This window comes from Cynocephalus volans, chromosome 10 (genome assembly GCF_027409185.1).
Source record: "Cynocephalus volans isolate mCynVol1 chromosome 10, mCynVol1.pri, whole genome shotgun sequence".
Classification (NCBI taxonomy): domain Eukaryota; kingdom Metazoa; phylum Chordata; class Mammalia; order Dermoptera; family Cynocephalidae; genus Cynocephalus; species Cynocephalus volans.
The window spans coordinates 132,998,269-133,025,679 of NC_084469.1; the positions used below are offsets into that span (position 1 = coordinate 132,998,269).

The following is a 27,411-nucleotide window of genomic DNA, read 5'->3' on the forward strand; positions in this document are numbered from 1 at the left end:
TCTGGGCTTTCGCCCTCAGTGCATCCGGCTGCCCGGCCCCCGACGGCACAGCCGCAGCGTCGAGCCGGGAGAGGCTCGGGGCGGGGCGCTGCGCTGCGCCCCTCGGCCGGCAGAGGCCGCCAGCACGCCCTCGGTCCGGGCGGTGCCGGCCGCCGCCTCCACGCGCATGGCTGCCCCAGCGGCCGCCTGACCGCCGCCCACTACCGCGGCGGCCTCGCGGCCCTTGGGAACCCGCGTACATCGGTTGTACAAGGCGCGTTGGGCGGTACGGAGCCTGCGACGCGGGCGGCAGGCAGCGCGGTGCTGGGCCGGCGGGCCGCCCGGTCGGGGTCCTCGCGGGTCCTCGGCGGGCCCGGGGGAGGGCCCTCTTTGTGGCTGCAGTTGGCAAGATGGCGCCGGTGGGGGTGGAGAAGAAGCTTCTGCTTGGCACCAACGGGCCTGCGGTGGCAGCCGCCGGCGACATGAACAGTGAGGAAGAGGAGGGCCAGAGCCTATGGTGAGGCCTCGGGCGGGCGGCCGGGCGGCAGGGCGGGGAGCTGGCCGGGCTGGGCCGGTCCAGGGCTGACCGCTCTTGCCATTGTCGCCGCAGGTCTTCTATCCTGAGCGAAGTGTCCACCCGCGCCAGGTCCAAGCTGCCGTCCGGCAAGAATATCTTGGTCTTCGGTGAGCGCCGGCAGCGGGGCGTTGCCCTGGGGCGCTGGGGTGGGCGAGGCGGGAGCCCCTCCCACAGGCCCTGGCCTTCCCTTCCCTTGCCGATTGCCGCAGCCTGCCCCGCTCGAAGGGCACTGGGGACCCTGGCCGGGCAGCCGGCCAGTGGCCAAGGCCCCTGCGCTGAGGGTGGGATGCTGCCCCTGTTGGAGAGCCCAGTAGTGTTGCATGGGGTTGTTTGCACATTCCTCCAGTCACTTGGCCGCAGCATCGGCCTTGCTTCAGATGTCTCAGACTCCCTGCGCCCGTAGCCTCGATGTTCACCAAATTGAGGGCGTGGAGAGGGGAGTGAGTAGGTGAGAAGGTCAGGTGGAGAAGACGGGAGAAGGAGGTGACCTGGGCTGGGAGCTGTGGGGAGATGCCGCTAGGGCCTTCCTTTATTCTCATGAGTAGGGCGCAGTAGGGGGTTTTAGGGACTTTGCGAAGGACAGCAGGCCTGAGAACCAGCACCGGGGACTTTGCTGCATTACTCTAGCCCTCACAGCTGGGTTACCTGAGTCCCTTAACCTGTCTAGCCTGAGTTTCCTCATACAAGTGAGCGAGTTTGGGTGCATTCACACAGCAAGCCCATTTGTTGAGTGGGACCTGTGGGCTGGGCACTGGGACAGCACAGACATCCTTTAGACACTACACAAGAATCTCAGTCTAGTGGTCATCGCTCTACACCATGCTGGGCATGAGCAGGTTATTGTGGGAGCATCACATTACTTGGTGCTATTGAAAGAGGGTAATTTGGGGGTTGGGTGTTTTGAAGGATTAGTGTCAACATGCACGGGCACAGAGGTGACAAGAGGGTTTGGGGTTTGGAAAATGCTAGCAGCTCCTTGTGGCAGGTGCCTGCTAAGGTAAATTGGGGGCAGATTGTGAAAGGCTGAAGGGTTAATGCTGTTTCCCGAAAGCCCTTTTAATCTCACCTCCATCCCCCAGTCCTCATGGGAATCTCTGCTTGGGTGGTTTTCCTGCTGTTTCTGAAGGGAGTATGTGGTCCTCCTCACATGATCACACCACAGTAGGTAATAGGGGACTCTTAGAGATGTTCAAGAAGTGGGGGATCAAAATCACCAGACCTGTATTTTAGAAAGATAACTCTGACTGCAGAGTGGCATATAGCTCAAAATGAGCAGGTTCTGAAGTCAGGCTGACAAGCTTTCATCATGGTCCAGAGGGGATGCAGAGGGCCTGAATAAAGCTGTGGCATTGGAGATGGAGAAGGGGTCTTTGATCTGTGGGATGCCTTTCATTTCTCATGTTCTGTAATTCTGTATTATTAAATCCCAGGAGTGCCTAGTGATGTTTATTGGTGGTGGTTCTCTTTGATGTTTTGGGTTGGGGGGTGGTGTTAGTTGGGTGGAGGGAGATAAGGAAGTGCTTGGTAATTACAGAGATTGTATTTAAGAATTTTGTTTAGGTCTGTAATTATTTTCTTCAGTTTCCCAGCTTTATGAAGGAGATGTAATAAAATTGAAAGTGAATAATAACTTCCATTCTTCACAATTAGGCAGGATTAGACTTTCTTTAGTTCACAGTTCCTGGACTTTAAGGTTAATCGTATTTTGAAGATTTCTTGCTTTTCTTGTGGTAAAAGTTTATTTTGTGAGAAACTAACCCCACCTTTTACTTTCACTTCTCCAAATACATGTCTTATAAATTGTAGATAGGGCCTGTGGACCTGCCTTATTCCTTTCCTAGTGAAGTAAGGATAACTGCAGTGGAATGTCATTTTTAGATCTTGGAATTTGCTGCCTTTACTCCCTCATTCTTCCCCCATCCCCCCAATCACTCTTACAGCAAAGTCTGCTTTGTTTATGAAAGCAGATGAGACCTCAACAGCAGGCTTTCCGTGGAATTCTTAGTTGTTTCTTATGCAAATGTCATGACTCCCATCCTTGCCCAGAATAAACAGTACACCTTTGTCTTCTGGCAAACGTCATTTGTAGGTGAAGATGGTTCTGGTAAAACAACACTCATGACTAAACTACAAGGAGCTGAGCATGGCAAAAAAGGAAGAGGCCTAGAGTATCTCTACCTCAGCATCCATGATGAAGACCGAGATGGTGAGTAAAGCATTGATCAGTGGTTAAGGGGGTGTATGCAGAACTCTGACTTTTTGGTTGTGGCTCCTACAGCATGTCCAGGCATTCTCAATTTTCTGTTTGATTCTAAGAGAATTAGTCACAAAGTAATAGATGAAGTGTATGTATTTTGCAGGACTCTACCCACTTTATAGAGTATGTTAGCAAAAATGGGGAATGGGACTGTTAGCTGCTGCTCTGACTAGCCTGCACTTAAAAGGAGATACTGAAGGTAAAGTTTCACATACACATAAAGGTAGTAACAGAGATTTTTAAGAGCTTTGAAGTTTTCTGTGAGAGAAATGCTTGGCAGACTGGTCTGGCTACCATTGTTACTCTGCCTGGTTCTAGTGGAGAATCTGAAATTGGTGTGGCTCAGAGTATAACAAATTAACTTAAGTTCACTGGAGAGTTATCTGAATTTCTTTGTGACAGTTTAGAAATGATAATTCCCTGTGTTTCTTCTGGAGGAGAGAATAGAGGCTCAGGGATGATAAAGTTCTTTAATTCCTCATCTCTGAAATGTGGATAGTAATAGTTTCTACCTACACAATAGTTATGGTGATTAAAAGCATATGGTATTCTGGGGCATAATGGGGACTGAAAAAAGAAGTAACAATAAAAGTACATGGTAAACACTATGAGGATTAGATACATTTTAAAATTCTTTCTTATAAGTATAACTGAATTGGATTGGAGTAATGGTTTTGGTTATAACTACTCAGGAATGCCTCCTTTATAATCTTTTAGCTTATATGTTAGACCTTTTGAATGACTGTAAAATAAATAGTTGTTGGTGCCTGGGTCTTTTTTTATTGTAGGAAAGTTATCTAGGTAGCCTAAAGATAAAATGTATTGGTTAAATTCCTTTCTTTATATTTGCTTTTACCAATGTAAACAGTAAGGCTCATGATGAAAAGGTGATTATATAAAGGGGGCTAATCCTACCGTCTCTAGTCCCCCATTTCCATATTACTAAAATGAAGAATCTGGACCAAGGTTATTTCCAGCATATAATTCTGCCATCTCCAGGAGCTGTTTAGTAGAGGGCGTGGGTAAGAGCATGGTTAAAGTTTGGAAACCTGCATTGTATTAATGTTAATTTAGTGGTCATCTTAGAACCCCAGGGATTTTATTCCTGCTCCCCTCCCCTGGCTTCTTTTGTCACACTGAAATTACCTCCCTGAAGGATGTGAAAGGAAGGCAGGAGGTAGACCCAGTGCCAAGGGCTCTGTCTTGTGTGAGGACAGAGACATTCAGGTGCCCATTTATAACCATTGGATTCTACACATGTAGGGCTGGGACTCAGGCCACTGAGCCAGGCCTAGACAACCTCACATGTATGTGTCTTTTGCTTCCTGTCTTTGTTGGGCAGTATGGTTATTGTGGAAAGAACTTGGGCCTTAGAGCCAGACAAAACTAGTTCAGAATGCCACTCAGTAGTTGTGTGGCCTTGGGTAACTGACTTAACCACTCTGCACTTCAGTTTCCTCATTTGTAGAATGGGGTAATGGTATCTATTTTGCACATTGCCAGAATGAGAGATGGTGTGTGTCAGGCATAACAGAGTGCTTGAGACACTGTGATAGTTCTAGTATACTTTTGCCTTGTTCCTTTTGAAAGTACAAGACATGCTGTAGGTATTCTGTGAAGCTCCATAGCCTCCTCTGTTTTAAGATGGCATAAGCATATTTCATTCCAAAGCATCATGTTAACCATATTTATTTGCCTTTGAGTTTAAATATGTGTTAATTTCTGTTTCAGATTCTTTTAAGGTTACCTTAAAATCTTCTTGGTCTCTGCATTTATGGGTTTTTTTTTTTTTTAGGCTGCCTACTTCACGAGTTCCTGTTTGATGGAACAGTTGCTGTTATCGGTGGTTAATTATATATCTTTCAGCCCTATTCTCTTTTATTGTGTGCTGTGGCTGGATTATAAATATATACTTTGTAGGCAATCATTCAGGTAGAGAAAATAGTCTCTGGTTAGTACTTGGTTTGTGGTGGGACATAACATATCAAAGGACCTCTGCCCCCAAGATTGGGGGCATTCATCTAATGCAATGTGTGGTATGTGTGATCTTCAAGGACACGGGTGAGCTATATGTAGTGGCCAGTGGGGAGAGAAGCTGAGAAAAGGAACCATGCCTTGTGACAGGTAGACATTAAAACATGAGGATTTGGGGTACATAGTGGTATTTTTGAAGGCATTCAGAGAACCCAAACTAAAATCACCGTCTAAAATTAGAGTTTGAAAGTATAGCTAGATTTAAATACCTTTTATATTAATGACTTTATATTTTTTACAGCATGTTAGTGAATTGCTTATACAAAAAAAGTAGCTAAGGGAAAATAGGTTTTTAAAGTATATGTTGGAATTTATTGGAAAAGAAGTTAATGAAATGGTATTTTTGATGGTAAGAGTTTTCTCTCAAGGTACTTTTATAAAAAATAGTTCTCAAAAACAATGTCTAAAAATTTCTAAAAATATGTTATTAATTTGGAGAATTGTCTTCTGCAGTTTGATCATCCATGTATGATTTTGTAACCACATGCTTCATTAAGTGTCAACACATACACATTTGTGTGTATGTTTTAACATTTTATTATAGAAAACAAAAAATATACACAAAGTATAGAAACTATAGCATCATGAACACAATATACCTATCACCTGGCTCAACAATTACCTGTTCATGGTCAATTTTAGATCATTTATACTCAGTCTTTTCTCCCTTCACTCCACCCTGGGTTATTTTGAAGCAAATATCAGACATTATTATATCATTTCATCTATGAATACTTCCATAAGTATATCTAAAAGATAAGGATTTTTAAAAACACAACCATATTATTATCATAGCAAAAATAACTGTAATTCCTTAATATCATTAGGCATCTAATACTCAGTTTGTATAAGTAATGATTTATCTTGGCATTTAAATACAAAGGTTCTGTCTCTGGTGCTCATCGTATGTGAACATACTGCTTAGTGTGACTGACACAAGAAGGGCTTGTTTAACCACAGGCTCTTTAGCACAGCTCACTGCTTCACAGATTACTGATATCTTAGGACAATGAATTATTTAGACTGTGGCACAGTTGACCAGTGAGCATTAGTATCTTTTGGTTCTTATTGGAAGCTAAAATACCTGCAATCTTTAGACATTGCTGAAATCTTTTTAGATGTGGGCACTTTATATATTGTGGTAGTTTTTCAGTTTTAAAGAAAGACTAGATGGTTGATTAGGCACCAGGACCAAGGATTGCTGTCCACTGAGTAGCTTGGGCCCTTTTCAGTTAGGATTTCTGTTTGCATTCTGTGTGGAATTTATGACTGTCACAATTAAGATCTTCCTGATGTGGCTCTTCTTACAACTCTGCTGATGATCACTATCAGGTGGTAACTTAGCTTTCTTTTCTCAGATCACACACGTTGCAATGTGTGGATTCTGGATGGAGACCTGTATCACAAAGGCCTGCTAAAGTTTGCCGTTTCTGCTGAATCCTTGCCAGAGACCCTAGTCATTTTTGTTGCAGACATGTCTAGGCCTTGGACTGTGATGGAATCTCTACAGAAATGGGCTAGTGTTTTACGTGAGCACATTGATAAAATGAAAATTCCGCCAGAAGAAATGAGGGAGCTGGAACAAAAGTGTAAGTAAAATGGAATTTTCTTAAATGGAAAATTCACTAGCCTCTTTGGATGGTTGTAACTACTTCCTTTTCACAGTCAAGAGTCTTGCATAGTGTTTGTGTTTTGTTTGCACCATTTATTTCAGAGTTGTTGTTGTTAATTCAGTAGTCAAAAAGTATTCAAAGCAGTCTTTATCTCAAGTGTCACAGTTGAAGAAAATGAATCATTATTCCTTATTATATTCATTGGTTCTCTTTTAAAATAAGAGTTCTTCCCTTACTCCTGAAAATGTGATGAGTTCCATGGGTCTCTATGTTTTTTTTTTTTAATTCTATGTCTACTGAGTTAGCATCAGAGGGTGTGAGGGTTTGCTCTGTTCTTTGCAGCTTGAGTCCACTGCCCTACAATTTCATTAAGGCCCTCTGGACCCTCTTTTTGGCGGTGTTAGAGGTAGCACTAAAAAAAGACAAATCTTTCAGCTCCTACCTTTTTCATTCTGGAATCCAGCAAATATGATTTTAGTTAAAAATAGGAAGGTCATTTTTTTTTTTAAATGAAAGGCTATTTTAAGACTAAGGACATCAAGTCTTTTTGAGAACAAAGAACTTTCAAATTAAAGGAAGTTTGTTTTGGGTTTTTTTTTCTTAATGTGGTTCAGAAGCTTGTTTTTCCTTTCATTTGCTTCTGTGCAGTTACATCAGCTTCTGTCCACTTGCCAGGGAAATGGGAGGAGCAGGGATGGAGCTGTAGCAGTGGCCATGGCAGCCGTCTTGTCCAGGGCAGGCTTGGCCCAGCCTGGCTTATTTCTACAGGATGACCTCACTCCCTCTAGTTGCATTAATGAGGGCTTCTGGGGCATGGCCCATGGGACCTTCACACTTATTGGCAGAAGAGTTCAGAAATTTTGATGTGCTTTTCGAATCAGATTTCCTGCTGTGTGTCTTCCTGTCCCACACTTCATTTTGTTCCTGTCCCATATTAGCTGAAACAGGGAGTTTAACATCTTATTCTTTGTTTTGGGGTGTGTGTATGTTTCCCTGGTCACCCACATGTGTGCTGCAGTGACTGTTATGCAGCTCAGCTCAGCTGTCTTTAACCACTGACCTTTCTAGATAATGCCTCTCTTTCCCCTGAAATAGAGACCCTAAAGGCAACTTCTCAGAATAGTTATGAGGCTGAAGAGCTGTTTTTTATCCACTGCATGTAAAGCTTTGTATCCAGATTAGTGAGTTAATGCACCTGTTTTCTTGGAGTGATGACCTTGTTAAGATTTTTTAAAACAGAAAAAAAAAAAAGAAAAGTGAGAATTAAGCCAAGGATATCGTTCTTTTCCAGGTAGGGAAAAAGTGTCTGCCCTGTACCAGGTACTGTTCTAGGCTCTGTAGATGCAGATGAGATGCCTGTTTCTGGGGAACATATGTTTCCATGACACACAGAATTTATTTTGATCAATGAATTTGTCATTGATGTCAGTGTCACTTAGGATTAGATTCAGCTGCATGTGACATAGAACCCAAGATAACTGTGGCATAAATAAGACTTGAGGTTTGTTTCTGTCTCCTGTAAATGAAATTTACTGGTAGTCAGTTCAGGACTGGAAAGTAGCCTTGGGAAGATAGTTCAAGGACTCTGGCCCTTTTGTGCTTACTGCTTTGTCATTTCTAGGGTGTGGTTCTCTTACTTCTGACAACTGGAGCTCTAGCCTTCACATCCGTGTCCCAGGCAGCAGGATGGAGGAGGAGGAAAGAAGGGCTGGAGGGCCCATGCCTGCTGTCTTCTAAGGGGGCTCAGAAATGTAGTTTTTAGGGCCGAGCCCGTGGCGCACTCGGGATAGTGCGGCGCTGGGAGCGCAGCGACGCTCCCGGGTTCGGATCCTATATAGGAATGGCCGGTGCACTCACTGGCTGAGTACCGGTCACGAAAAAGACAAAAAAAAAAAAAAAAAAAGGAAATGTAGTTTTTATTCTGTTTGGCCATATGTTCTAAGTATCGGGGTTCAGTTCGGTTACAAGGAGGAAGAGGTAGGAGCACAGTGGAAAGCAGCTAACGATTGCTGGAACCATGTCTGTGTCATGGCTCTGGTTCACCTTCTGAGGGCCTCTGCTTTCACCACTCCTCTGAGATTTTTGGAATGGTAGTCATGCCTTTGTGTTGCATGTTGAAGGAGGGCCCTTGTTAGGGCTGGTTTTAGATTACATTTTAATAAAGCAGTTGGCCATCCACTTGCTCAGAGAGCTCTCTCTTTCCAGATTAATTGGACTCTAGGTATTATATTGAATGAGTGAAGGGCTGTTATTCAACCTAGCTTTCAGTTCAGCACCAGTCTCCAGTCTGCTGATTTTGGAAAGCTACTCCATGGCCAGCCACTTTCATTCACGGTTAGGTTCCCCATTGGTCCTATGTCTGTGGCAGCTGTTTGGCTACAGGAACCATTTGAGAAGGAAGGTAGCACCCAGAGCTGCCAGAAGGTGGTGCTTATTTGTAGGTTAGTCTTATCTTTCCTGCTTTATGTCTAGGGCTTCTCTTGTGTATGTAGGTCTATGGGGGCATTTCAGGACTGTAGGTGATCAGCGAGGTAGGAGGGAAAAGATGAGAAAGAGGCAGCCACAGCTAAGGTAGAGTACTTTGTGGTCTCCTTCCTGTGCTCACTCCCATCTGATGCTGAAGGGGAGCCCCAAGTGGGCTGATGGCCCCTACCATACCACCACCTAGAGAAATTGTTAATTCTGCAGTATGTGCATACCCTGAGGAAGATTTACATTTTATTATCCGAATTACGCTGTCCTATTTTTTAATCCTCCCTGTTCACTTACCTGTGTATTATATACATTTGCTCTGCCTTTCAATCTGTTTTCTAAAATGCTGAGCTATTTTTTAAAAATGTGAATTTTCTACTGTTGATGGACAGCCACAATTAAGTCATTCTTTTAGAGTGTGAATAGTCTAAATTTGGGCTTCCAGACTATTTTCACATCATGGCACATGTAGAATACAGCAGAGTTTGTGCAGCACACTGGGTAATGGAAATTCATGGAGCAGGCCACCTGAGCTCATGTCCTACTGTAGCTTAGCTCACCTGTAATCCGTTTCAGGCTCTGTCCTGCTCACTGTCTGGGAAGCCCTGGTCACTGTCTGGGAAGTGCCTCGTGGCACTTGGGTAGTTAGATATTAAACAGTTAAGCCATTGTATTTTTCATTGATTTGAAGATTTGTTAAAATGCTTTTAAAAAGAAAATGTGAGAATCTTTGGTTCCTTTAAAACCCTTCAATAACCAAGTTAAATTCTTCTCTGTTTTTGTCCAAAATGGAGTAAATATCCCTTGAGTAGATTATTTATATTGACAATGAAGTTATGTGAATGAACTTAATTAAAGACAAGTTGTAGAGTTGAAATATTATCACATCTACACTTTAGGGCTTAATCAGTTTTCAATTTGCCCAGTATTATGTAGAAGACAATGAGCTCCCAGATAATTTCAGAAGCTCATATAATGACAACCTAAAGTCTTTGCAATAAAAACTCATTGTTTTTAAAATGTTTGAAAACTATTCTGTGTGAAAAGAGGAGTACACGCACCTTTCTCTAGGTCTTCTTTAGTCCTGTTATTTGCATTTACAAATGAGCCTGTTGTTTATGAGAATAAAGGGCCTTTTGGTCCTTCATTCCTGTTGGGGTTTAGAAGGTTAGAACTGCTTGTTTGCTTCTCTGGCTCAAAGATTTAACCATCAGGTCCTTGTTCTCTGGCTTGACACATGAGCCTTTGAAGTACCCATGTAAAGATGCAGGTCTGTGGGCTTTATGGTCAGTTGGCTTAATTGAGGCCATAGACTACTATCAGCTTGAAGGCCCTCAGCTGGAGTAGTGAATGTGTGTGCCAAGAAATACATATTGTACTGCTAACCCTTTCTTGTGTTAGGCAGGAACAGTCCATGAACAGGCAGTGTCACACACTGCACGTGTGACTCAGGATCTCCTAAAGGTGACACTGAGTACACAGAGTGCAGATAATGAGGAAATGTATCTGGTGCTGGCAAGTCCAGCCTTGTTACTTAGGGCTGACATACCTCAATTGTATGGAAACAGCATGTTCTTATGGAATTCAAATTGTTTTACTAAGCACTTCTAATGAGGACTCAGATGAATTTTGTAAGTTATAGCTCTTTCTAATGGTAACTTATGTTGAAGTAACAGTTCAACTGTTCTGGTATTTTGAAAATGTAAGATATATAAGAAAAGTGTCTTTTTCCATAATAGGCACTGTTAAAGCCTTAGAATTTTTAAAAACCTGTTTAGGAATTGAATACAATTGAAGATGTCTAGGGGAATGTCTTTGCTGCTCTGAAGTTACAAAGCTCAAAATGAATGTGTCAAAATTGGCATTTTGCATCATTGTCCCCAAATCCCTAATATTATAGCTGATGTGACTGTTTGTCTTATGTTTCGTGCTTGTTACTGCCTTTTTCAGTTTTCTAAAGCTAATATGCATTTTTATTTGTGTGTGTATAATTTTTTTCTCTTTTTCCTCTGTAGTTGTGAAAGATTTTCAAGACTATGTTGAGCCTGAAGATGGTTGTCAAGGTTCCCCACAGAGAAGAGGGCCTCTGACCTCAGGCTTGGATGAAGAAAATGTTGCCCTGCCTCTGGGCGACAACGTGCTGACTCATAACCTGGGGATCCCAGTGTTGGTGGTGTGCACAAAGGTGTGTGCCAGGGAATTGTAATCTTGGCTGGGTTTGGCCAGTGAACAATCACCGTCTGAAAGAAAGGAGAAGCTTTGATGAAGTTTCTTCCCAAGGGAGAGTTGGGCTTATTCAGGATTCATTAAGGTACATTGATTATGTCAGGATAGAAAATATTGTCATTTAACATTGCTGCTGGAAACATGACATCACTCGGTTTGCTCATGGCCTGGGTTAATCTCTCTGTGAAGCACTGTTGATTTTATGGTCAAACTCAAAACCAAACATACTTTTTTTTAAGGCTATGTAAACCAGCTCATCTGGTCCAAACTGATGGTGAGAAAATAGAATAATGAGGTAGGAATAGAAATTAAATTCAGTCATAGAGAAATAAAGTTTTGTCTCTTACATAAGAAAAAAAAAAGTAGTATTTAAAAACATTTTGGGTTTCAAAAGTACTTTATTCCCAGAGCCACTGTATTGCCAGGCTACAGGGGGTGTGCCAATCTTACCCTGTCCTTGAGAATGGAGCCCTGCACAGTGCATCACACAGCTATGTACAGTGGGTCTGTCTCCTGATGTTCTTGTTGTTTAGAACTTCTGTGAGGTGATTGACCTATTACATCCCCACTTTACAGGTAAAGAAACTGAGGCCCTGGATGAAAGAGAAAAATTTCCCGTTCCTTTTTACTCTTCTCTAATTCTTGGACCTTTGGCTATGGCTTTTCTTCTTTGGAACTATGTTACTGTATTTCTGAAGAAGGTGCTGTTCCCATCCTCAATAGGCAGAGAGGCAAAAAGATAACTTTCTTTCTATCTCTCCTACAGTGTGATGCAGTAAGTGTCCTGGAGAAGGAGCACGATTATAGGGATGAGCACTTGGACTTCATCCAGTCGCACCTGCGGAGGTTCTGTCTCCAGTGTATCCTTGGGGCCCTGTGTTAGGGCCTGTGGGTACAGGCTTCCTTTCAAGGGAATGGGGCATCTTCAAAGAGATAAAGTACCTCCCGAACCCAGAATAGTCTTCTTCCAAGGAGAAATTGTACATGTCTTTATACTGATTTTATATTTTAGTTTGTTGGAATTTGAGGCTTATTAACTTTGTGCCTGTCTTTGACCACTTTTTATTTTTAATGTTGTACATTTGATAGTCTCTCATATTAAGAAGAAACTGATATGTAATAATTTAATTATCAAATTACTTCTATCATGTTGTCTTAGAAATCTTTTTAAACTGTGCTTTTATGCAGAAAAGGCTAATGACCAAAAAGATGTTGTTTTAGAGGCTATAGGTGTTTCCCATGTGTTTACGTTTTGTGCTATCCATGAGAGAGATGCTGTGTCAGCAGTCTTTTGAGTCTTGGTTCTGTAAAAAGCCAACAGCAGTTGGTACCATAGTCCCATGACCTGGGGTGGGGGTGAGGGATGGGTTCCTGCCACTTCCTTTGAGCCCATTAGTTTGTTGGGACCCATTCCTCATAAAAAATGTGCTTAAAGATAAACCTGGTCATGTGTGAGCATCTCCTCGGGAGGGAATCTTTGTACCTTGATAGGCTGAGTGTATTTTCCTGGTCTAGCCTCAGAGCCATAACTTCACTTTTGGGGAATAAATCCAAGGGGTCAAGACAGGTACACATGTTTAAAAATGAACTGCATAGCCCACTAGCATCAACATGCTTTATTCTTTTGACTTGCTTCATCTGCTACTATTACCTTTTTAATTTTTAAAATTGTAATTAATACTTTCTGTTGCTCATGTATTGATCAAAAACTGATCAACTCGTGAGTAGTACTTTGAGGATTGTGCTTGTATGTGTTTGATTTTGTCTCCTCCTGCAGTGAATTGGTTTTCCTTAAGCAGATTGATTAGATGGAGCTGCCTTGATTTACACGTCAGTGAAGGAAGAGAAAAATCTCGACTTGTTGTATAAGTACATTGTTCATAAAACATACGGTTTCCACTTCACCACACCTGCCTTAGTTGTGGAGAAGGATGCAGTTTTTATGTGAGTTGTTTAGAGGTGATGCTTTCAAACTCTGCTTTCTCTATAGTACATTTGATTTTTACATTTTACCCTTTCAAGTAAAGTGCCTTTTGTCTTGTCTTACCCAGACAGCTCTCGCTGCCTTAGAGTAAAGTGCTTGGGCTGGACCAGCCAGCTTTCCTTCTCTGCTTTTTTCCAGATTATGAAGCTTTCTGCCTGAGGGAAGTAGGTGGTGTGGTTAGGGCTGCTGCCTTTCTTCATTGAAAGCAAGTTGCCAAGACTTAGGCCAGCCATTTTTGATAACTATTGTCAGTTCTGGTAAAATACTGGCTGGGAGAGGAAGTGGAAGGATAGGGAATTGCACTTTGGGGATCCTGAATGTCTTCTGCTAAAGGCTCTGGTTTCTCTGCCCATTGGCAGGGATGATTCTAAGCATCCTCTCAGCCTCCTTATCAGCATGGGCTTTGGCTGTACTGAGTGCTTATTGTACTTCTGGCATTTTACATTTTGGGAGCCACTGGGGCTGAGTGTCCTCACCAGAAACTTGGATACCTGCTTCCTGAGTGTGTGTCTTTCTTTCACTGGAGAATCATAAATGTTGCTGGATGTATAAATAAATGATGAAGCTGGGCCTCTGAGAGGACTTGTGTTAGCAGATCGATGTTCAGGCTTAGATATCCTCTTGACTTAAAAAATAATTACATTTGTTCATTCATTAAACCTTATTTAGTACCTCCTAGGTGCCCAGGTTCTCTGCTAGGGACACAGAAATGAATGAGACGTGGTCCCTGCACACAGCACTGTACGGGACAAACACACAGCTGAAGAAGGGAAGGGCAGTGATGGGGTAGTAGAGGAAGTACAACAGGGAAGGTGATGCTGGGAGATGAATGGTGTATCCCAGGCAGAGTAGAAGGAATTGGAGGAGTAGTCCAAGAGAGGCTGGAGGTGTGAATTCCAGGAGCTCTCAGGGAACTGAATAGGTTTCCTCCTGCACATTCAAGGAAAGCCTCACTCAGGCTACCCATAGACAGCATACCTACAGGCTTGGCCTGTGTATTTGTCCATTTCTGTTGCTTATGACAGAATACCTGAAACTGGGTAATTTATAAAGAAATGAAATTTCTTACAATTTTAGAGGCTGAGAAGTCTATGGTGTGGGTAACGTATCTGGTGAGGGCCTTGTTCTTGGTGGTGACTCTGTGATGCCGGTTGTCACACGGTGAAAATGGGCTGAGCAAGAGAGTTAACCTCACTTGCTCTCCTTTTATTTTTTTATTTTATTTTATTTTTTTTAAAAGATGACCGGTAAGGGGATCTTAACCCTTGACTTGGTGTTGTCAGCACCATGCTCACCCAGTGAGCAAACCGGCCATCCCTATATGGGATCCGAACCTGTGGCCATGGTGTTATCAGCACCGCACTCTCCCAAGTGAGCCACAGGCTGGCCCCGAACTTGCTCTCCTTTTAAAATCACCAGAACCATACCCATTACTCCATGAATGGATCAGTCCATTCATGAAGGCACAGTCCTCACAATCTTATCACCTCTTAAAGACCCCATCTTTCAGTTACCATAATTGAATTTCCCACCCTCTTAATACTGTTATGGTGGGGGTCAAGATTCCAATACGTGAACTTTGGGGGGACCAGTTTGACTCATAGCATCCTGATTTTAGAAAATCATCCACAATAGTTAGGAAGGCACTAAAAGCATAAGCTCAGTGAGTGATTCGTTTTTGGAATCACTCAGTGCCCAAATTACATATGATTCAAAGGAGCAGGAGACTGGTTGGATTTGGGGCTGATCTGGAATGGGGAGGCATCTTGCAGCTTTTGAAGGCTGCATAGGTCATGGCAGTATCTTGATTGTGCCCTGTCTCTTTGCACCTTTGGTCCTGTTGGTAGTTTCCTATCTGGGGACTGGTAAAGTCAGCAAGGATATTTGGGTAGAGCACCCTGGCTAAGCACCCTTTTGGTTATAGAGCTATGGAGCAGGAGTTGGATAGAGAATGAGATGCCTGTGAGAACAATCAATTGCCATCTTTCAGAGTGTCTTGAGTTCAAATGTGTGGCATGTACGACATTTTACAATTGCTACCTTTAATAGATTCAGGTGGGAACCCTAGGGTGCAGCTCAACTTAATGGAACCTGGGTGCCATCCTGCCCTGTGATGTCGAGCTGGGCAGCACCCATGTAGGAGCCTCAAGGACTGTTTGTGCTCCTCTGGTCTGAGGCCAGGATAGATGCAGGCTCTGGTTGCCCCTTGACTCCAGGGCATGTCTTCCCAAATCAGCAAAAGTAATGAATCAACCCACATGATAACTGTTGTTAGAAAGAAGAGTTCTCAGGGACAGAAGCAACGCACATGAGGGAGCCTCTATGCCAAAGCCCAAGAGGAACAGTGCCATCGTGAGCTCTGTCCTCTGTGCTGCTCTCTGCATTCTCCTTTTTGTTGGAACAAGACTCCATTGTGTCCTTGCTCTGAGCTCTTCTAGGTGGAGTTGTGGGAGACCTCTGAGCACTTCCAGTGGGGCAGCATGTGAAGTCCTCATACTGCCTCCTTAGGCCTAGGACCATGAGCTCAGTGTGGAACAACCTGCATTGTTGATCTGAAGGGTTATAGCTGCAGTGAATTTTTGCTTTTCTGCCGGAAGCTGCAAACCTCCCCTAGCAACTCCAGACCAGATGTTGTGTGAAAGGATCTCACCCAGGAGTCTTATTTAACCTGGAATGCTCTGAATATGCTGTAAGGCCGTCCCAGGAAAAGCAAGTCAATCCCTGTCTCTTTGCCTCTAGACCTGCAGGCTGGGACAATGAAAAGAAAATAGCTATTTTACATGAAAATTTCACAACTGTGAAGCCAGAAGATGCATATGAAGACTTTATTGTGAAACCTCCTGTGAGAAAGGTACCCAAATCAATCACTTTAAGAGTTTAAGTGTTTTTTAACAGTAAAATAAACCTATAAAAAGAAATAGGTCTTACACATTGTACCACTTTGAAAAAAATACGTAATCCAAGGGCTTTTTTGTTAATCTTTTTTTTTTTTTTTTTTTTAAATTTTATTTTATTTATCTATTTTTTTTTTTTTGTCTTTTTCGTGACTGGTACTCAGCCAGTGAGTGCACTGGCCATTCCTATATAGGATCCGAACCCGCGGAGGGAGCGTCGCTGCTCTCCCAGCGCCGCACTCTCCCGAGTGCGCCACAGGCTCAGCCCTTTTTTGTTAATCTTTAAATGAGGTGTGGTGTTAGGTAAATGGCTCAAGGTGGGGGGCATGAGCAATGGAATACCCGCATGGAGTTGGGAGACCTTGCCCATTGCTTCCTAACAGCGCTGCTGCTGCCCGGAATTACTACTACTAGATCCCCTCACTCCTGTGATCTGCAGACTGTGGGAGATGTTTAGAACCTGCCAGACTTAAAAATGACAGTTGGCCACATGCTACAGCTGGTTTTGGGAGAGAGTCTGTGCCAAAGTAGAAAAATGAAATTGCAGTCTTAGCAGGGATCTCCCAGACTGGTGTTGAGGCCCAAGCCCAAAATTCTCCTTTCAGCATGACTTTTAACAGTAGTTAGGAATGTTCTTGGCCTGTACCCACACATGTGTGTGTCGCTTCACAGCTGGTGCATGACAAAGAGTTGGCAGCAGAGGATGAGCAGGTGTTCCTAATGAAGCAACAGGTAAGAAAACCAGTGACATTAGAACAGAGGCTTTTTCATGCTTGAAATGCCAGTCAGTCCTCAGCTGCATATGGGGAATCACAAAGAGCTTGCAACCTTATAGGTGCTGAGACCAGGTCTCCTTCTTGTTCCCTCCTATTTCTAAGATTAGCAGGGGTTGGGCCACCTGCTTCATTAGAGCACCTGCCTGCCTTGCAGATTCTCCTATAGCTATAGGCTTAGTATCTTTTTAAGTGCCTTTCTATGGAAATGTAGGTTTTTTGGCACAATAGTTCCTGTGTTTATAGTACCAGGTGACCTTACCTCACTTCCATTATTTCATATAGCCCCACACAGCCCTGTGCATAAAGGCAGGTAATGACCATTTTGTAGGTGAGGCGAATAATTTCCCCAAGCTGACAGTTTATAATGCAAACCCAATCACATTTCTCTTTCACCTGGACTAAAGTTAGAAGTCATGAGTTGCCCTAAAGGCAAGTCAGCAGTGAGTTTTGACAGTTCTTTTCCCAACTGTTCCTCCTTTCTGTGCTCTGCTTGCTTCTTAGCTTCAAAACTGGTTATTTGGAGTATTTTTCTCATCATATGCTGAACTGAATTTAATTTTTTTGCATTTATAGTGTAAAACATATGATGTGGTGGTTGTTAATGGTGCCCTCTAGTGGAATACTTAGAGTAAGTTTTTCTCCAGACCTTCAGTGCATTCTGCAGGCCTGGTTAATGGCCAGTTTGTCCCTCTCTTTGCAGTCACTCCTTGCCAAGCAGCCAGCCACGCCCACAAGAGCCTCCGTGAGTACCTTACACTAAACACAGGGTCTAGGCCCAGTGTTGTGGGTGTCTTTAGTCTTTATATCATTATTTGTGAGAGCTTATATTTGTGTGGGCTTTCATATTTTCAAAGGGAATTGTTCTCCCTAAAGGCCCATGGTCAGGAACATTAAAAAAGAAAAAACCCATAAAACATGAAAAAAGGATTTGTGTTCACACCACTGCCTCCAGTCTTGCTATCCGTGAGCTGGAGCCTGTGAACCCTCACTGTCTCACTGAAGGGTGAAACTCAGGAAGTGTAACTCAGGGAATGTCTGATGAAGGATTACAACTCTGGGAATTAGAGTGAGCTGGCTTTATTATCTTGATATCTCTTCTTTCAGGAGAAATTGGGGTCTAGAAAGGGACTGAGCTGGGAACAAGCTCCTAGTCCTGTACCCTAGACTGTGAAAAGTACCCTGCAGAAGCCTGTCTTCATTTTTGGAATATGTGTTTTCTGTTTTATGCCTGTATGTGACCTGGGCTGGTTTTGGATTTAGGAATCCCCTGCAAGAGGACCCTCTGGCTCTCCAAGGACCCAGGGCCGAGGAGGCCCAGCCAGTGTGCCCAGTGCCTCTCCAGGCACATCGGTAAAGAAGCCGGACCCAAACATGAAAAGTATGTATTCTGTCTCTAGGGAGAGTGGTTTAGACCTGAGCCCTGTAGGGGCTGGGTGGTTGGGTCTGTATGTTAGAATCCTTAGTTTTGTTTCTCATTATGTTTATTACTGTTTATGAATTGTGGGATTTTCCCCCCTTCACTTGTCAAGCTCAGTTACTTATTAATTTAAGTAGCGGTTATCCCAGTGGCTTAGTGATATCTATAAATATTGGCTGCAATAAAATCATCAAAACAAAATTTTATTTAATTCTTGCATGTTTGAGGGGCATTTTTTATTCAGGATGTGATCTTTTCACAGCAGGTGTGGAATGTTAAGGGCCTATAAAACTGAAAAACACTGCCTTGCAGACAGGGAGATGATGTGGAGCACAGGTTATTTGTCTATTAGGTACCGAAACAGGTGGGAAATGTAAACATGTTTCATTATCATGCTAACCCATAATTACTCAGCAGTGGTGATATATAAAGAATCCTAGTGAATGAATATTATCAGTGTCCTAGGAAGACAATAGCTACAGTAGCTAATACCAGGCTGAGAACTGGGTTTTTTTTGTTTGTTTAATAAAGTCATCCAGGTTGTATGATGATTTTTTTTCTTTACTATATCTTTAGATAATGCAGCAAGTGAAGGGGTGTTGGCCAGCTTCTTCAACAGTCTGTTGAGTAAAAAAACAGGCTCTCCTGGGAGTCCTGGTGCTGGTGGGGTACAGAGCACTACCAAGAAGTCAGGTAAAGAAGGGCCCTCAGAGACCTATGTCCCTGTGTTTGAGCAGTGCTGGAGGGATGGGGTGGTGAACAGGAATGTCTGCCTTCACGTGACCTGCAGACCCCTGGTGTTCTAAACAGCCAAGAAAGGGAGCACATCTCTACTTTACACTGAGCAGTGTGCTGTGCTTTCAGTGGGATCATCTTATTACCATGTGGGTTTCCTTGGCACATTTAAAGTGGGATTTATGTGCATTCAGGTTCTCAAGAACTGGCTATTGGGTGAGTTGAGGTATAGCCTAAATCGTACATGTGGTGTGGAAGCTCTCTCCATCGGAGGTCATGGTCTAGAGTGTACCATTGACATTTATTTCATTTTCTATGGTGCCATAAAAGGATTTGTGTTCACTCCACTGCCTCCAGTCTTGCCATGAGCTGGAGCCTGTGAATCCTCACTGTCTCACTGAAGGGTCATCATTTTCTCCTCCAGGAAGCTCCCCCCCTTGTCACACATATACCTCTCTGTGACAGCCCACCCATCTGTCCTTCCATGTGGGCTGGTAGGGCAAATCTGTGTCTTGGAGGTCTTTTAAACAGAAGAACTAAGTTCCTTAGGAATTGTATGTTTTCCTAGGAAGCTGGAGGACATTTTAAAAGGGTCTTTGCTGGGGGCTGGCCAGTTAGCTCAGTTGGTTAGAGTGCGGTGCTGATATCACCAAGGTCCAGGGTTTGATCCCTGTACTAACCATCCACTGCCCCCCTGCCCAAAATAAATAAGCAAATAAATAAATAAATGGGTCTTTGCTTTTAATTTTTCATTGGCTGTAGGGTATCTTAATACCTATAGTGCTTTTCCTAATTGGTGTTTCCAGGGCAAAGGAGACCCTTAGGAGATCACTCCATTCTCAGGGCAGCCTGGGCCCCCATCAGCTCCCGAGTCCTTAGAGACTCACAGTCTGGTCTGGTGGCCCAGGCCATGGGCTTATATTATTCTCTAATGGGAAACAAGAGTCATTTCCAGGGTCCAGTTACTGTTTGACAACATAAAAATGTGAGCACTGACTTTGTACAATATTGAACTATCTGTCCTTAGTCTTATATTCTTATTTAAACATGGTGTTTCCAAGCTATCCATATGAGTGAGTCTGGAGTGTTGTAATTAGAACAAAACCTAAACACCTGTTCTGTCTGGGGCAAAGAAAGTAATTTGCTGCATGCTTAAAATTCAGATACCACCTCTAGGAAGGTGGTGGTGAGAGGGCATAGGTGTTGGGGTTGGGTAGTGAGTGGGTTTTCAGAAAGGCCCTTGTGTTTGGCACGAAGGCACCCCCTGTAGGGGGCAGTCACATAGTTGGGGGAGCACAGACCTGTGACGTTTGGAATTAAGAAGGGCTGAATTAGGGTCTGTTTCCTCAGAATCACTGTGGTGAAAAATGGCTTTCTTCATTCTTATTGAAGTTACTGTCACCACAAATGATTATAGAGGTCTGTACAATTTTAAATGTTCCCTTTAAAAAATTTTTTTTGTTCTCACATCACTGTTTTTGCCTTTTTTTTTTTTTAAAGGACAAAAGACTGTGTTGTCAAATGTTCAAGAAGAACTGGATAGAATGACTCGAAAACCAGACTCCATGGTAACAAACTCTTCAACAGAAAATGAAGCCTGATCCTCCTTAAAAAGTGCATATGTCACATGACCAAATAACTATGTATATTGATCTGCTAAGACCAGGATTTTTCTGATATGGCACATGCTATCAGTTTTTTGGGGCAGGGGAGATGAACTTTAAAAAAATACTTCATTGGCTTGTCCGAGTATGAAATGCACATTTAGGAAAGTTACATGTCAGACCCCTTTATTAGGGATAACCCTTGGACTCTTGGGCATGTAGCTCTCTCGTAGGAAGTGAGCATAGCTGGGCTTCTTGTGGAGGGGAAGGTAGAGCCAGAGAAAGAGAGCCCACTTTCTATCAATGTGGAGCAAATGAGACCAGGAAATCATTGATCAGATGGTGGTTAGTCTGACCATTTGGGTGTTAGCAAATTCACTTATTCTTGGGAAGCAGATTAAGTAGCAGAAAGTCTAGGAAAGAGAAAGACTAAAAAGAGGAATGAGAGAAGTGATGATGGGAAAGCTGAACGTTGAGGGAGGTGGAGGAAGGAGGAGATGAGCAGTGTTAGTAAATACTGTATGTTCAGTAGAAGTCGAAGAATCATTGTCTAAGACTTAAAATTAGAAGCATTTCCAAACTAAACACTAAGCAAAATGGGAATTAGACTTGTTCTGAATGCATTTTTACTTATGAAAGATGTGTTTAAGTGTGGGGGTACCTGAGTCAGGTGGAGCTGACACAGGAGTGGGAAAGATGGCAGCTGTCTAGAAGCCATGTACTTAGCCCAGATCATGTCCTCATGGGAGGTGCTGGGCTCTGTGCATGTGCATGTGCATTGTGGGGCAGACAGTCGCTGTGGGATGTGTTCAAAGTTAGCAGTTACAAAATTAGTTTGCTTTGAATTGTGTTTTCTAAATAGCTCCTTTGTTTTTTTAATTAATTTTTTTTTTTTTAAACTACCACAGGCTGGCCTACTAATAGAAAATGGGTGATTGACCTCTCATTTTACAATAATGCAATGTGCTACAGAAAGTTTGGGGGAGGTTTTAAATGTAGTTGCACTCTGGTTAATTGGCTTGCACAAATCCCTGCCTTACAGTCTGTGGAAACCTTCACGGAGCTCCACTGATACAAAATGGTCTTGTCCTAGCTCCCCGGTCTGATCAGTGCTATCAGATGGATAAATAAGTGTGAATGTTTTATATTGAAAATAGCAATGATACATTTCTCTTGTTTTATGTTTTTCATAAAATGTAGCCTTTTTTTTTTTCCTTAGGGAAATAAGAGTTTCAGATGTCTCCCCATTTAGGGCAAATTCATGCACATTGTCATGTCACACCACCATTCTGGAAATGACTTCTTTGGATTTGAAGTGGCACTTTTAATTTTATATATGACAGCATTCAAATGCAAACACTACCATGAATTTAATGTATAAAAACATTTGTTGTCAAACCAAGGGAAAAAACCACAGTTCACTTACGTGGAGTTTACTTTTTTTATATGAATGTTTGTTGTACTGTTTCTGAACATAACTTCCCTAATATTACTTTTACATACCAGATTTGACTGACCACTAATGTAGTACTGGGCTTAATTTAATATCTTATGTTATATAACAAGACTCTTAAGATGGTCTTGAATTGCTTTTGTAAAGGTCTGAACACTGTTAAGGAGAAAGCTGACTATTTATTTGCCTTTCAGACAAAAACATGTTTCTTGTGCCAGTTTTATTATTGAAATATACTATATTTTCTTTTTTTAATTCATTTTTTTAAAAAAATGTCTTGTGGCTTCCAATTACCAGGTTGTCTAGGTAATGATGGTAAACTGACTGTGGAATGATAGTTGTGATGTAGTGACCATAGATGCCAAACAGCTTGTGGCAACACTAAAGGTGGGGGGTCACTTAATCCATCTATAGCAGCTGGAGGCAAAATGAATGACCCCAGAAACGAGGGAATTTTTGGAAAGGCACATGCCTGAGAGGGATATAGTGTGATTTTTAATTTTAATGTAAAATTTTAGTTTTTGTTTATTTTTTATCATTTGAACTGATAAGCACTTTTTGTGTCAACATAAGACGTACTAAAACTGATGAAATGCTGAGATACCTGTCTTGTGAAGGAAGGTTTTTTGGAAACCGCTTTTAGTTTCTTATGACAAGTGGTTGCTCCTACAATCAGAAGAAACTGATGTGTAGGTGTCATGTGCTCAGTAGTTGCCAAAGTCTACCAACTTTGGGGAGCTGCAGGGTTCTTTTGGGGGGATGGGAGGAAAGGAGATGATTTTTGTTATTTTGGGGTTTTCAAGCATTGGAACCAAAGGCCAAATAATAAACATCCTTTACTTTTTAAAGTAAAATTCATTTTATTTGCAGAATACACTTATGTGGTAGACTGCTAAAGACAATTTTATGACTATACAGATAGTGGTTACATCTGCTGGTTGTCTTTAAAATGGAAAAATCAAAGAAAAATAAGCCCAACCTTGAAGACGTGGCCAAGATAAAGGCCATGACTTGGTCTTTCCTAAAAATGCAACAGGTATGCTGCTAGACTGTTTTATTTTGTTTGCACTTTTTTTTTTTTTGATTGGCATTTTAAAATCAGTATTTAAACTGAAGACATTGTCGTGTTTTATTAATTTAACGAAGTTAAAAGTGACTGCTCTGTTCATCATGACCTTAACAATGTTGATGCTGTAAGTGAACATTCACTGTTGTCTATATACTGAGTTTATTGGTATTTTTACTTTAAAATTAGGACTGCAGATTATCCCCCACCAGTCTTAGTCCAGGGTATGGCTCTATTCAGGTGCAGTATGCAGTCATGTGGAACCTTGCTTTCTAGTGCTGGAAAAAAAAGATGTCTCTAATTACTGGCTTCAATAAACATGAATCCAGACTGCTTACAATTTTTGGTGACTTTCTTTATGATAAATCATCCCACTGGAGATACATTGAATAGTCTGCTAATCATATAGTGTATCTGATCATGTAGCTAAAAATGAATCTCTCTCTCACTTGAAATTATCAGAAGTTCTGATAAAAAAAAAAACATTTTACAGCCGTATTTTGAAGGTTTTGGAGTTCTAAGCTGTGTAGAGAGAAATGGAGTTTGTAAATTGTCCAGTGTACAGATTTTCTTGCCCCTGGGTAAATTTTTTATTATCTGAATTAGGCTGAGTGATTTTCACTTAGCTGATACAGAAGCATTGAGAATCCATAGAGGAATTTCAGAGCAACTATACTATAATGCTTTTCACTTATTTAAATAGGACACTCTTACTCTTGCACAGTAAAATCTGTGCAAGAAAATTTGGTTCTTTATATTAGAGTACATGAAGTGCATTTCTGATTATTATACTCACTTTAAGCATGTTGAATTTTTTGTTCTTTAAAGCTGATTTAGCATACAAATTTTCTCCATATTTTATTTTGAAAAATTGTAAACCTGTAGGAAAGTTGAAAGAGGAATGTATTAAACACCTATGTTCTTTTACATAGATTCACCAGTTTTTAACTTTTCACCATGTAAGCTTGCTTTCTCTCTTTTTTCTCCCTTTTTCCCTTCATCTCTCTCCCTTCATCTGTCTTTCTCTCTCACAGTACATACTCATGCATGTGCTTGTGCACCCACACACTTTCACCCCTGAATCATTTAAAGTAAGTTTTATGATATTTGTTTGTTTTTTGTGCGTCAGTACTTGTTTCCTTTTTTTTGGCAGCTGGCTGGTACAGGGATCGAACCCTGGACCTTGGTGTTATCAGCACCACACTCTAACTAACTGGCCAGCCCTAAAGTAAGTTTTAAACATCAGGGTTTTTCACCCATAAATATATCAATGAGTCCAGACCAGTTGTCTTATAGGAATATTCATATTCTGGATTTGTCTTACTGTTTCCTCATGATTTGATTCAGGTTAAACATTTTTTGCAAGAATGCTACATTCTACATAAGTGAGGTTGTGTGTGTTCCAATGTGTCGAATCAGGTTATCCCTGTATTGGTGATGCTAGGTTTGTCTTTTTTTGCTAAGGTGGTGTCCCTCAGATCTCTCAAGTAATCTGGACTGATACTATTGAATATATTGGTTTTCAGCACCTTTTACTTATTGCTTATAGCATCCACTGTTGGTCCTTGCCTAAATCAGTTATCACATTAAGGGAAAGTATTATAATTTAATAACTGTCATTCTCTTTGATGCTCAAATTGCCCCATGTTTGAACAGAGGGAGCTCCTTCAACCAGCTGTGTCCCCCCCCCTTTTATTGAGATATAATCCACAACATAAAATTCACCATTTTAAAATGTACAATTTAGGGGCTTTTAATATATTCACTGTGTCGTACAACCATTAGCACTATCAAATTGCAGAACATTTCTATCACCTTTAAAAGAAACCCCATACCTATTAACAGTCCAATTTCTCTTTCTTCCCATTCTCTGACAACAAGAAATCTTTTTATCTCTATGGATTTATCTATTCTGGATATTTCATAGAAATGTAATCATATATTATGTAGCCTTTTTGTGTCTGGCTTCTTTCACTAAACATAATATTGTCCAGGTTATCCATGTTGTAGTGTGTATCAGTACTTCATTCTTTTTATGGCTGAATAATACCTCATTGCATGGATAAACCACATATTATTTATCCATTTATCAGTTGATGGGCATTTGCGTTGTATCTACTTGGTTATAACATCGCTGTGAACATTTGTATATAAATTTTTGTGTGAACATATGTTTTCATTTCTTTTGGGCATATATCTAGGAGTGGAATGGCTGGATCATGTGTAATTCCATTTTAACTCTTTGAAGAACTTCTGGGACTATTTTCCACAGCAGCTAAACTATTTTACATTTCCACCAGCAGTGTATTAATGGTTCCAATTTCTCCACTTCATTGCCAACGTTTATTTTCTGTTTTGTTTTTTTTTTTAATAATAGCCGTCCTTATGAGTGTGAAGTGGTGTCTCAATGACTAATGATGTTGAAGAGCATCTTTTGATGTGCTTATGGCCATTTGTATTTATTCTGTGGAGAAATGTTTATTCAAATCCTTTGCTCATTTTAAAAAATTTTATTAATTTTTATATCTTTATTGCTTGCTTTTGTTTACAAATTGATGCATACTGGTTATAAAAAATTCAAACAATCACAAACATCTAAAGTAAAAAGTAAATATTCACATTTCCCATAATCCTGTTATCCAAGGAGTAATCAATGTCAGCAGTTTGATGTGGATACTTTTAGATCTAGAAAAACAAACATTTTTTATATATTTATACATATGTCCTTTATATTTTCACAAAAATCTTATCACATTAATCATATGTCTCTAGAACTTGCTTTTTTCCTTCCTAACAATATTTTAACACCATTTCATTTCAGTATGTATACATTTACATTCTTCATTTTATGGCTACTTAATAGTGCAATGTATGAGAGTACTTCAAAAAGTTTGTGGAAAAATAGAATTAAAAGATAATATGAATCTTTCCATGAACTTTTTTCCTTTTATTTATTTTTTAATTGGCACATATTGATTGTACATATTTATGGGATACAGGGTTATATTTCAATACATAAATACAGTGTATGATGATCAGTAATTAGCATACTTGTCAATGCAAAAATGTATCATTTTTTTGTGATGAAAGCATTTGAGCTCCTCTTTTCTATCCAATTAAGAATATACAATAAAATGTTAACTATAGATTAGGTATATATGGGTATAATTATAAATTAGGTTATTTGCCTTTTTACTGTCATGTTGTTAGAGTTCTTTACATATTCTGGATACTAGACTCTTACCAGATACAGCTGTGACTTTTTGACATGCCCCCATTGATCTCTGAGCATGTCCTTTCTGGCACAAAGAGATGTTCCAGGTTCACCTTACATTTTCCCTTCCTCTGACCTGGAATCAGCCATTTTTCCAAGGAGCCCTGGTTGCTTTTAGTGGGGATTGGTATTTAGAAACTAAGTTCTGGGCTGTGGACATACTTAATGTTACTGGGTCCTGTTACTTTTAGGCCCTTCCAAAGAACATACCATATGCACTTTTTCAGTTAATATTACCTAGAAGTTGGTTTATGTTAGTTCATGGAGAACTTTATTTTTGTTTATGGGCTCATAGTACTCAATTGTGTGAATATACCGTCTTGTTCAATCACTCTCCTATAGATGGGCATTTAGTGTGTTTCTAGTGTTTCTAGTGTTATTATGTATAATACTGCAATGAATAGCCTTGTGCGTATGTTGCTTTTTATTTGTGGAGATGTATTTGCAGGGTAATTCCTAGCAGTGGGTCTACCTAGTCAAAAGGTAAGTGCACATCTGTAGGTTTTGTTAGATAATATCACAGTCCCTTCCATAGAGGCTCCACCGTTCTGTATGCCTATCAGCAGTTGTACAAATTATTAATTTATTGTTATATTTTGCCTTAAAATTGAGTTTAGAAAATTTGGTGAATAAATATTTATTTTGGGCATTGTTTTATTTGAATACTAGTAGTAACATTGTAATAGCAAGTACTTACATTAGAGATTGCTATATACCAGTCACTTCTCTAGATCTTTTATACAAATTGATTTAATCTTCACAACAGCTCTGAGAGACGAATACTGCTATCATCTCCGTCCAGGTTCTTTTCTACCTTCTCTTGCCATAATGGATAGAGGAGTCACTCTTATAGGTAGGCAAAAATGGCAGATAGAGGATGTATACAAAAAGAAAGTAGCCAGTTCACCTACAGAAAGGGGGAAGGGACTTCATTTGCAGGTAACTTGCTGGGAAAGGCAGATTAAGGTGCCTGCCACTCTCATATCTAGGAAGAACCTTCCTCTTAAGGCATGACAGCTTTAGGAATCACCATTGGTAAGGGCTCTTGGC

General features: G+C 41.2%; 2 protein-coding genes across 2 annotated transcripts in view; both read left to right on the forward strand.

Moving 5' to 3' along the window:
• TERB1 (telomere repeat binding bouquet formation protein 1) overlaps nt 1-190 on the forward strand; it is a 48,829-nt gene extending 48,639 nt beyond the window's left edge. The window contains exon 18 of the mRNA XM_063110118.1: nt 1-190. Within this exon, the coding sequence (XP_062966188.1) occupies nt 1-190 (190 nt within the window).
• DYNC1LI2 (dynein cytoplasmic 1 light intermediate chain 2) lies at nt 161-23,427 on the forward strand. The gene is made up of 13 exons (XM_063111239.1): nt 161-496; nt 590-663; nt 2,646-2,762; nt 6,206-6,436; nt 10,948-11,117; nt 11,925-12,018; nt 12,967-13,102; nt 15,882-15,993; nt 16,709-16,768; nt 17,513-17,554; nt 18,073-18,190; nt 18,806-18,922; nt 20,465-23,427. The coding sequence occupies exons 1-13, from the start codon at nt 390-392 to the stop codon at nt 20,563-20,565; spliced, it is 1,479 nt and encodes a 492-aa protein (XP_062967309.1). The 5' UTR covers nt 161-389; the 3' UTR covers nt 20,566-23,427.
• Nucleotides 23,428-27,411: the final 3,984 nt, after the last annotated feature.